Consider the following 12214-nt stretch of genomic DNA (forward strand, 5'->3'; position numbering starts at 1 on the left):
TTGCCCACGTAGCGGGTCCCCCCTCTCCACGTCGTCGATGGATCCAAAGGAACAGCAGGGCTGCTACAGTTTGGCATCGGCGCCGTCGCAGGAGTTGCCAGAGCGAGGCTGCAAGCAGCGTCGAACTGTCTTAGGGACTCCGACTCCGGATTTTTCCTCGAGGTTTACTCCTGAAGCCTTTTCCATGGAAGAATATAGCCGCAAGGCAGCGGAGGTTTAAAATCAGGGTTTTCCTTCCCCTAGATGAACTGCCTTCCTAGGCTGACGAGTATCATCTCCCCGAAGCAACTGGTTATAAGGCGCCAGTGACCCGCCTGCGCCCCTTCTCCTGTCAGTTAAAACAGTTCCGCCGGGTTTACAAGCTAAACCGCACGTGAAGGCCAGGAGCTGGACTTGGTTGTCAGAGGCTATTGGAGACGCACGCCGTATAGGGGTACTTTATAGACAGTGGGAGCTTATCCCCACTACCACCCCTGGCTATGACAACCTTGGAACTGTAACCGTTCACAGTAACCAATAAGCCCTGGTTTATCGATTAACCTCGTAAACGATTAGCCTATTATATTCCTATTTTAAACCTTGTTTTCCTTAATTTTTTATGAAAATTGGACTACTCTGAAGACCGCATGCTCCTGGAATGAACCCCTCAGAAGACAGTGCATCAGAGTTGGCTGGCCCCTCTGCAGAGCAAACAGTTTCAAATATTCAAAAAAAAATGGGAAACTGCAGGCATTTTTGTATAGGTATTTAAAAAAAAAAAATCTCCTCGCATTTTGTTCAGTTGGGTTTAACCTAAAGCCAGAAAGGGAAGGAAGCAATAAAAATGAGAGACCCTCATTGATTATAACACCACAGTAGTTAGAGATGAAACAGGCCTATTTAGTCACCAATCCATCCTCCTCCAAGGGCAGAATACAGTCCCCTGACAGAAGACATATCTGACATTAAACTAATGCTGCATTTCATTTATGCCAAAGCAGGTTAAATATCTCAAGCCTTTCCAGAAGAAATGAAAAATATTCCTCCCTTTGCTTCACCTCCAGTCAACTGATTCCTTCACACAGAAGCAGGAACTTTTTCCTGGAAACATTTGTTTTATTATTGGCACCAGCGGCGGATTTAGGGCAGGGAGAGTGGGGCGGCTGCCCCGGGCCCCGCGTCTCCCGAGGCCCCGCGCGTGCGCCTTGGCACCACGGCGCATGCGCTGTTGCAAGGGAGGGGGCACGAAATGTTGCTGCCCGGGGACCTGCGGCGCTGCCCTGGGCCCCGCGGCACTCTCATCCGCCACTGATTGGCACTTGGACTTCGGCGGATTTCTTCAGGAAACAAGATCTGGAAACCAAGTGTTGATACTGAACAAAGATGTGGGGATTCCCCTTTGTTCTGTCCACTCAAAGTTCCCTTGTAATGCAGTTTTATATATTACAAACACTCAGCTGCCGAAGGGTTAGGGATAGGAAGGAAGAAAGCATGTTCAGAAAAAGATGTAGGAGGTGGAAGTATGTGGAAACAATAAACAGAATTAGTATAGGGGAGAAAGAAGACAAGGGGGAGAAAAAACCCTGAGCAAATGGGGCATTCAAAGTGGCACAAAGAAACAAGCAGGAGATGGTCGAACACAGTAAGGTAGAAACATTGGGCATAACATGCTTTGCTTGTGAGACTGGAACACTGAGTACTTACAGGAAAACACAGATGAGGTATGTGCACTTGCTGAGGGTAGACAAGGACAAAGAGGAACTACGGCCTTTGCACTGTGCCCAATAGCAGGAAAAAGGCAAATCAAATCTGCAAGAGCACAGGTGTTTGTTTTGAATGTAACACATCCAAAGAACAGCTTGAAAGTCTGTCAGTACATTGCTATGGGCAGTTCCAGGCACCTTCATATAAAAATAACATGATAGCAACAGTGTGAGTTCATGAGAAGTAACAAAGATGATAGAGGGAGCCAAATTAATCCAAAAAATGTTGAGAGAAATTAGGACTATAGCTCTTTTGTAAAGGAGAGATTAGGAGACTTCATTAAGATTCACAAAATTCTTAATGGGATAGAGAGCTGGGATGCTACAAAGCTGTTTGACCTAGTGTCAAGAACAAGGGGAGATGCGACAATAAGATAAGCCACAGCCGGACACTACAGGAATTCAAGGAGGAATGTCAGTACAGAGGGAAATGTACACGCAAAATAAACTATCCTGTGCAGCAACAGGATCAAGAAAGAAGTTTAAGAAGGAATCAGATCTAATTCAGAAAACAAATAATATTACAGGGTTCAGTAATTAACTCAAAAGAGACCTTGTCACCCTGATATTTCTCACACAAAGTTACTGTATTTTATGCTGCGCTTGTGTGTTGTTAAAATGCCTTTTGCTAGGCTGCAGCCGCCTCCTCTGCACTGATCCTAGGGTAGCTGGAGCTGGATTAATCCAGCACAGACAGATACAATACACAAGAGAGCAGCAGCCTCCCTCCTCAACACAGCTAGAGAGTCATTGCTTCTTGAAAGAGACTGAAATGATCCTGCGGTTACATTTTGGTCTCATTAAATAATAGATTGCCTGTCTAAGGGCAGTTTTTAAAAAGTAACTTGTATACCAGTCTGGGAAGACTGTTCATAAGAACTGTATTTAGGAAGGTAAATAATAAACTGACAAACAGTATGTGTTTAGGAAGGCATCTTTGCAAGCGAGGGAGCTAAAGAGTGCTTGGGAAATCTCTGCTGTGGGTATGAAATTTACAACAAATGAGAATGAGGTCTGTGTCTGAGGTATGCCTGATACTGGCTCTTGTAACACTGTAAAACATGTAACACCATTTATTCACATCACTGCCCTGGTAGTGATATTCATAGCCCTTATCCACATAAATACATAGGAATTAGCATACCAGATCAGACCAGTGGTCCCTCTAATCCAGTATCCTCTCTGGACACTTGCCATTACCTGATCCTTCAAAGGGAAGTGGAAGAAACCCTGGACAATTATAGAACACAGGACCTTTCTCCTTATCTGCAACCATTAGTTTAGTGGTTATTTTATGCCCTGAAGCCTCAAGGTTTACATCCCTTCTAAAATTTATTTTTATCCTGTCTAAAGTAACCATGAGTGTTCTCAATATCCATATAAATGTCTAATCCTTTTAAAAATCCTACTAATCTCTTTGCCTCAATGATACCTTATGGTAATGAATGCCATATGTTAATTATGTATGGTGTCAACTATTTCCTTTTGACATTTTAAATTTGCAACCATTCAGTTTCATTGGATGTCCCTTGATCTTCTAGTATGAAAAAGGGTAAACAGGGATTCAAAGTTTGCCTTCTTTAGACCACTCATTTTATATAGCTCTTCCAGGGCCATTTTCAAACTTTTGAGTCCTCCACTCCCCCCCACACACACTTTGAGTTACAACTTTTGGTTGCACACCATCCCCATGAACTCAGATAAAAATATATACATTTAAAAGTGTGTTTGATAGCATACATAAGCCTAACAGAGACCTTAACACATCTTTAATTACCTATACCAGTAACTTTCAAATACACAGATATTTACCAATGGCACAGCCAAGACTTCCTTAGCAATAGGCTGCTTTTATCTTGGAGCCAAGCTGTACCATTAGGGCAGGGCCTAATACCTGCCCCTTTGCTCCTCTCCCCTCAGCTTTTCAGGGTGAAGGGAGGTCTGTGTGATGTTCTATAGGGGTACTGCCAGCATTTGACAAGGAAGCTTTTTGGAGTGAAAAATCTATATGTCCCTGGAAGATGTTGACACTAATCCACAGGCTGTGTGGCCCACTGAGATGAAAGAGGTTAGAAGTTGCACGCCTTCCTTGTGCCTCTGGAGACTGGGCCAGACTCTGCCATGCAGGATTGGCACAAGATGATTGGTGTTGCCACTTGACCCCCAATTATTCCTACACACTCCAATATGAGGGCACACTCCAATTTGAAAATCTCCACTCTATCATGTTCCCTGATTTGCCTCTTCGCTACACTAAATGGACTCTGTCTTCTCTATTTCTGAGGCATCACTTGGACCAGTACACAGTGGCACAGAGCAAGTCTCCCAAGCTGCCGCCTTCTTCTCAAGAATCTCAGCTTTCATTGAAGAACAAACATTAGGCATCTAGTTATTACAGTTGCAAAGAAAATCTTGAAAACGTGAACAGAATGCAAATGACATGATACCTGCTTGAGTTTGCAGAGACTCTGAAACAGTGGGCCTGAGAGGTGCAAAACTATCCTTTTTATCTCAATTGTTATCAACTCCAATGCCAATGAGGATACCATTGACTGAATGATGCCACTAATCTTCCTCCCTCCTTTCCCAAATCAAAGTGCTGCTGAGCCTAGCAAGACATCTGAGAGCCACCAATAGAATGCCAACCCTGAGGAATACCATGGGTGTAGTTAAATCTCACTGAAGAGGAGCAGAGCCAGATCTGAAGAACCTACAGAGCATGTGTGGTCATATTTTGACCCCCCCCCCCCCCCAATACAGTCTACTAAGAGCATTATCTTATTTGGTGTGAAATAGATTGGATTTGAGGAATATCAATAACTTTCCCCTCTACTTTTCCATTTTGATCCTCAGTATTTCTCATGTGCCCATCTTCCCAAATTTACACTTTAGTCCATGCAAATATGAAAAGATACATGTACAGTAATAGTCACTTACTCTCTGCCGCTATTCAAACAGCAGCTTTTGTAGAACAGAGATGGAAAGTAGAAACCAAAAGGTTATATGACAGACAATGGCAGCAGTTCAGAAAAGGAGGGAAGATCTGAAGGGAAGAGGAAAAGGAGCAGGTAAAAACAATACAGGAAGTGGCAAGGTCAGGTAAAGTACATGGGAAGACTAGGTCAGAGACAGGAAACTGAACAGAATAAAGGAAAAGAGAACATAGTGGACTTTTTAAAATGACCAGAAGAAGAGAGGTGAGGGAGCCAGCCAAAGGGCCTATTTAAACCATCACACCAGGTCAACTCAAACTATAATGCTGAAACCCATGCAATTGTGTGTGTCGATGCTACCTGGCTTATACCTGTTAAACTTGCCTCTGTTAACTGGTGTAAGCCAGGTTTAAACGGATATAGACTGTCTGCATGCACCCTTGCATGCACTGTCCTCTTAAATAAACTGGCGCTACTTATATTTAGCCTAGGCCTCAGAACAGATAGCAAAAGCTAGGTCCCATATTAGGTAGGGGTGAGGAACATTTTTTGGGCCAGGGGCCACTGACCTATAAAAAAAAATTAGGGAGGTGTACACAAGTGAAAAGAAAAAACGAAACAAAACAAAACACCTCACACTGACAGGCCCCTGACTGAGGAGAAAGACACCCCTCACACATCAGAGCCTAGTGGAGCCTAGGCTGGTAGATTGTGTGCTCCAACCCCACTAGGGGATAGCAGGGTGGGATGGAGGCTTGAACACCAGCATGGGCTCCCCAATGCTGCAGGGGGGGAACCCTGAGCCTGGGGGCCAGTTCCAGGCTAGCCCATGGGCCTTTTCCAGCCTGTGGGCCTTAGGTTCCCCACCCATCTTATTTGGTGTTTTTCATCAGTAGGTTTCAAAATGCTTTACAAAAAAGGTCAGAATCATTATCCCTGTTTTACAAAGGGGAGAACTGAGGTGCAGAGAGGTGAAGTAACTTGCTCATGCTCACCCAGAGAGCCAGAAGAAGCACCCAATGGCTCATTACACTGGGAAAGTTAGAAGACTGAATGTGCCTATCTTTGGCTTTCTCTCCAATGCACTAAGTGAGGCTTATGCCTCAATTATTGCTGATGCACCCAAGCACTAACTTGAAGAGACTTAGTTAAAAATGGTGGGGTGGAGGGTTTCAGCTCTACCGGGCAACATTACTGAAGCAGAAATACGATGCAACGTGTGTGGGGGGGGGGGAGGGGGATTTTGGTGGCATATTTAGGGTTATTAGAACTATGGCTCATCCATAGCTTCTCCTGGCTGCAAAGAAAAGCCTGAAAAAAAATCCTCAAGTGCACCCTAAAAACCTCCAAACCCAGAAGGCAAAGCAAAGCCCCTCCCACCACCCGCACCCTTCTGTTAAAAAACATCCTGATTTTTGAAAACTTGGAATTAGCAACCTTGAGCACCCCTATGCCAGGGTCCCGCTCTGACCCCTTCCTCCTCCCACGGGCACTGGCTGCATCAGCACGCACGAGCTCCACACAGCTGCCCCCCCCCCCCCCCAGTCCAGCCTTCCACACCCCTGAAAGTGCACGCGCCCGCTGCTCCCTCGGGCAGCCCCCCTCCCGCCGCGAGCCAGCGCGCTGCACGCGGGAGGGGGACAGGCTGCTCCGAGCGCGCCCCGCGCCTCCCCCAGCACAGAGCCTGCGCTTCCAGCGAGCTGGCTCCTGTTGTTATGATGAGAGCCCGGCCCCGCCCCCTCCTCGTGCGCGGCCCCGCCCCCCCCAGCTCCTCAGCGGCCCAAGCCCCGCCCTGCCTCTCACTTCGCCGGTTCCTCGCTTCGCCCCGCCTCCTCCTTTCGCAGGTCCCCGCCCCTCTTTTGTCCCCTCCCCAGACCCCGCCCCCTTTTCCTCCGGCTCCGCTCTCTCTCCCCGTCCCCAGCTGCGCCCCGCTCAGACCCCGCCCCTCTCCCGGCAGGGCCCCGCCCCCATTTCCCCAGCCACGCCCCCTCCTCGAAGTACCGCCCCTTCCGCAGGCCCCGCCCCTCCCTCCCCCCCCCCCTCCTCGCTACCCCCTCCCCTCCCCCCGGCCCCATCTGTTTCCCCGGCGGTGCGATGGTTACATTGTATGGAGAGGGCAGCAGCGGCGGCGGCGGCGCGAGGAGGAGGATGGGTCCGCGCGGCGGCCGCCAGCAGCAGCAGCAGCAGCTCCCCCCCGTGCAGCAGGGGCAGCAGCGCCACCGCCGGCCCTAGAGACCCCCGAGCCGAGGCGCCAGCCCGGAGCCCCATGCGCAGGCGAGGGGGCAGCGCGGGGCCGGTGCTGGGGGGCTGCTGCTGAGCGGAGCGCGGGGACGGAGCGGGAGATGTGCCCGGAGGAGGACGGAGGCTGCGGCGTGGTGGGGACCGGGGGACCGGAGGGGCTGGGCGAGCTCCGCTCCTGGTGGGAAGTCCCGGCCATCGCTCACTTCTGCTCTCTCTTCCGCACCGCCTTCCGCCTGCCCGACTTCGAGATCGAGGTGAGCCCCGGCGGGGAGCGGGGACCCGGCGGGACCGCAACCCCCCCCCCACACACACACATCCCGGGCTGCCCCAGGATAGGCTCCCTCCCTGCCCGCGCCACAGCTCCACGTTCCCGGGCAGCCGCTCTGCCTGCTCCGCCTGGTCCCGGGGCTGAGAGGGAGCCGCTGCCCGAGGTCCTGGGGGGCTGGGCGGGGAGCTCCCTCGCGGTCTCTCGCTGGCTGCGGAGGGCTCAGCCCAGACCTCTGTCTGGGGGAGAGTCGCCGCCCGCTCCCCGCAGCCCGGGCTTGGCCCCTGCTTGGTGCTAAGGGATTGAATCCGGATCCTTGGCGGGGCATCCCGTACACACCAGGAAATTTCTTGAGCGGAGGCTCTGCTCCGGGAGGGTCTGGTTGGAGCCGGTCCTTGCAGCCCTTGCGGACCGGCGATGCCAAGCCCGGATCCGGATTTGAACTGCCCCCAAGTCCCGGGGTCGGGCTGGATCCCGCTTCGCTTCGGCCAGTTCTAGACAGACCCAGAGCCGCGTCTGCGGCCGGACCGCTCCCCTCCCTTTGCCACAAACTTCGGGGCGGGCTGGAGCCGGGAGCTGCCTGGGTGCCCATCTCCCCCAGGGGTAGCTGACTGATGCCAGGCATGTGGCTGCCTGCTAGCCACGAGCACCGACTCCCGCGGAGGGAGACGCGGCTTCCCCTTCACACCATCGTCGAGCGAAAGAGCCGGACTGGACCCTCCTAATCGCTCTCCTCCTCCCCACCCCCCACGCCCTCTTGTTGTGAGCGAGGCTGGTGTCCCCTCGGACTGCTGGCTTGGAGTTTGTTGTTGTGCCACCATTATCCCTGCAGGGATCTGGAAGGGGAGGGGAGCTTGGCTTCTCCCCGGCTGTGGGTGGAGGTGCCACTGCCCCGAGGCTTTGTGACAATTGAACTCAAAGCCAGAAGGGTCTGCGCTGCAGAGGCTGGTTGAGAGCTATTCCCGGCTCAAGCTGCCCCTCCGGGCGTAGCTTTCTATGGGGAGAGGTGTTGTTCTGGAGGGTGTCATATTGAAACTCCTCCAAACGTCGGTAAATCACCTTGAGGTTTGGAACAAGTAATGGCGATGATGGTTTTTGTCCATCGGTGCGTCTGAGTATATAGCACTGCAAACTATCGAGTCAATTGCTACAGTCTTACTTACAGAAAGGGGAAAAACAGTCTCTGTTATAGAAGCCAATTGCAATGCGAATCCCCCGCTCTCCCTCACCGACCACACTCACTCTTAGGGGTTTCTAGAAACGTTTTTTGGCTAGCTCTTTACCCTTATACTCATGGATAGTCTGACTTTTCTTTCCAAATTAAGTTTCAAGTTATTTTGATGGAGTCTTTAAATTGTTGCTTTTTTAATTTGTCCAGTGCCCATAAACGTTTGAAATGCAATACCCTTTGCTTCCTTAATATTTGGTACTACCAATTAAGAATGCATATTTTTGTGTGTTTCAGAATTCATGAAATGTGGAGAATAACAAGCTCAAAATAAGGAAGGGATGGAGTAGTTGTAGGGCCCTTAGCTCTTACTTCCAAGATCATAAGCTGCTTAGACCAATGTGATTAAACCTGGGGTTTCCCATCTGTTTGTAACAGATGTAACAACTTTGGTGTTTCTCTGAGGCTTTTTCAAACTTTAAAGTGTACATCAAAAGCAGAGGTTTGCCAAGTAGCAAATATGACTTCCGAGGGTTTTGTGGGAAGGATGCAGAAGTAAAATATTGAGTAGACAGCTGGGGAAAGGGGGAGCTGTTTCTTGAAAAAGTGCAAGGGTGCATTATGGAAGTGAGCAGAAATATTAAAGTGAATGGAAAGAGCATATTAAAGAAATTGAGAGAAACCACTTGAGATCCATAAGAAACCAGGATATTTAACATCAGCAACTACCCTCACATACTGATCAATCAAATAACTGATTATCATAGCACTGGGATTTTATTATCGGCTTTGCTTTATAAAATATAGTGTTGGTGTTGGAAACTTGCACAGTGCTTTACAGAATATAAAATGTGTGCCCATCCCCAGTCACTGCCCAAAATGGTGGCTGTGATAGGAGGAGCTTGTCCTGCAGTGACCTACACACTGACTAATGTCACCTTTGGCTGTAGACATACAAGAAGACCATGGGTAGGGTTGGAGTTAGGCAGCAATGAGCATAAGATGAATAAAACTGGGTATGTTTTGTGAAATGTGGTTGCACAAGAAAGTATGCTGTATTAATTTTAAGTTGTGTTTTTGACCTCTTCTGCTAAACTGGTAAGAGTCTTCCTGCTTGGACAAATTTTTTTTCTTTTGGGGAGAGGGAAGAGAAGGTGGTGTTGTATGTTTTAACTTAATGGTGGACAATGCCTGTTTTAGTTATTTGGAATGTTGAGAAATTTTGTTGGGGTAGATCAATGCGTTAGGGAAACATTTATATTGATTATGCAACTTCCATATAATTTCTGTTGTGAGCTAAATGGAAAATTGTGAAGTCACAGTGCCACAAGAATGTTGTCTCTCTGCAATCTACTGTTTTCTAAATTGGAATAAATGTTCAGATATATAGGTATGGTTATAGCCAGTGCATTTTGGGTGGTAAATGCTGCAAACAAAGTTGGCACAGTAAGAAAATATTTTCTGTTTGCTTCTAAATGCTATATTGGCAGTCAAGGGAGAGGCACAGTAAGGCAATGAGCTATTTTTTTAAGACAGTAATTGCCTCATAACTGTGAATTCCTTTCCAGAGATGCTTAAAGTTCAACAGGATGTGCGAATTCTTAAAAGGCAAAACTCCTTGGGCAGGATGTGAATTTCTGAAGAGGGGGAATCCCTTATGCAGTGTGAAATCTTGAAAGGGGAGAAGGTCTCTCCGTGATGCAACTCCTTTGGAAAGGGAACTCCCCTCCCCCTACTATTGATGCAAAGCACTAAAGAGGTGGGCTGTGGAGGCTCTTTGGCCCAGCAGTGTGAAAGTCTTCCAAAGAACCTGAATTTACATTGATGAAAAGGCCAGCTCACCAGCATTTCAGCATAGGAGGCAATTAGCATCTGGCTTGCTTCACAAGTGAAATGAATCTGAGCCTCACATCAGTTCCTAGAACTTGCTTAGGGTGGGGAAGTTAACAACATCTGGAGAGAAATGGGGAAGAAGTTTGTCTTCACTAGAAATGCAGTAGCAACCAGTGGCTGTGCCACTATAATGCTGGGATGCTCACCACAGTTATAGACCGGGTTCTGAAGTCCCTGGAGTCACTTTCACATGATGCAGTGACTGTCTACACTGGAGGTTAGGCCAGCTAAACAACGGCTCTCAGGAGTGTGCTTGTTTCAACCTTAGAAATATTATGCATATCCCGTCAGGTTTTTCCTTGATTTTGCTGAGGACATTAAGGGATGTAAAGATGTTTATTTTGGTTTCACACCTTAATTGAAGGGGCACTGGTGAACACTTTTTCACAAAGAGATCTTTTCTTCCATGTGGTCGCAGGGCACTAGTGTTTATTTATAATCAGGTGTTATCAAAAAATAAGCAAGCAAGCAGCATCTGAAACTAAGGACTAATACAAGTTTTCTTGGCCTGACTCTGTCAGTGATGGGTATATTTTGTTGACACATGTCAGTAAAAGCCCTCTTGCTGATGGCAAGTAGATGCAATGTAAGGTTCTTTACATCAATACTGCACAGGGCTCTCAAACTTCATTGTCACACAATGCCCTTCTGATGATAATTACAACATGACCTTAGAAGGAGGAACCAGAGCCTGCCTGAGACCTGGAGCCCTGGGCTGGGGAGCCAAATCTTGAACCCCACTGCAAACCTGTAACTTGAGTCTCACCACCCAGGGCTGAAGCCCTTAGGCGTTGGCTCCAGGCAGTGAGGCTCAGGCTTCCGCTTTGTCTCTAGACCCCAGCAAGTTGAATGCCAGCCCTGGTGACCCCAATTAAAACAGGGTCACAACCCACTTTTGGGTTCTGACCCACAGTTTGAGAACTGCTGATATAGCTTAATTTGGTTCCCAAACCAGTATAAACTCTGCTGGTATAAACTCTACCACTGTAAACATTTTTATAACTGTCTACACAAAGGGGAGACTTGCAGCTTAGATGCTGCTTTAACTATTGTAATCAAGCCCTAATTCTGTGGGTTTTTTAAACTTCTTCCTTTTTTAATTGCTGGCTTTCAGTCACTTGCATTGTCAGATTTCACTAGTTCTCCTGTCACCGTAGTTTCCTGGGTAGACAAAAATCTGAATTTCTAACATGAAAGAGTTATTTTTTGTGTGTCTTTATCATAATAAAATGTAAAATCAGACACAGGCAATTTTTTCCTGTTTGGTACATCATCTTTAATTGGAGTACGGGGAAAGATGGGAGGAAGGTAGACTGATTGTGTGGATTGCTTGATCATTCTTGGAAAGTTCGTTGTGATTTTTGGTACAGTGATACAGCTGAGCTCTTTTGTTTTTCTTTTTAAATGTAAACCTCTTGCCCTGTACTTACTGAACTGAAAAGAAGTGAAGCTTCCAGATGTGGGTTGCCATAAGCAGCTGTATGTGTCAGAAACCTGGGAAGCAGATGTTTTGTTTTCTTTTTCCTGGACCATTGCGCGGGGAGAGGCTGGAGAAGGGTAGTGGGTTTATGAAGCTGGTTGGCTCAGATAAAGAAGTGCATCCATCAGGCTAGGCTCTGGGTATTGTTATGGGAAGGGCGATGTTGAACACCAAGCCCCCATGCTGGCTTCAGCAGATGCAGTTGCTTGACAAGGCACAGGGCTCCTCTTTTCAAATCTACACAGCATCACACAGCAGTGGACTCAGGAGGGGTTCAGCTACAACCAGGTCAAAAGTTCAGTGGGACGTTTGGGTTCATGCAGAATTTTGCACGCGAGATTGTAAAATTAGGATGCTACATATTGGTTTTAAGGAACAGCTGTTATGTACAAACTTGTATTCCTCTTTAAAAATCAAATTATTTTGTAGTGTTGCGGCTGTTAAGATTCAGAGTTTGCCCTCTTCTCGAATATTAGATTAGAATAAGGGCTG

General features: G+C 47.9%; 1 protein-coding gene across 2 annotated transcripts in view; it reads left to right on the plus strand.

Moving 5' to 3' along the window:
* The first annotated feature begins 6738 nt into the window (after positions 1 to 6738).
* Positions 6739 to 12214, plus strand: part of CECR2 (CECR2 histone acetyl-lysine reader) — a 153075-nt gene continuing 147599 nt past the window's right edge. Inside the window, exon 1 of one of the 2 annotated variants that reach the window (XM_075896771.2) lies at positions 6739 to 7170. In XM_075896771.2, the coding sequence (XP_075752886.2) occupies positions 7018 to 7170 (153 nt within the window). In that variant the 5' untranslated portion in view covers positions 6739 to 7017. The remainder of the gene's footprint in view (positions 7171 to 12214) is intronic. The other variant, XM_075896768.2, reaches the window with a different exon arrangement.

The sequence above is a fragment of the Pelodiscus sinensis genome, chromosome 1 (assembly GCF_052426305.1).
Source record: "Pelodiscus sinensis isolate ZL-2025 chromosome 1, ASM5242630v1, whole genome shotgun sequence".
Classification (NCBI taxonomy): Eukaryota; Metazoa; Chordata; order Testudines; family Trionychidae; genus Pelodiscus; species Pelodiscus sinensis.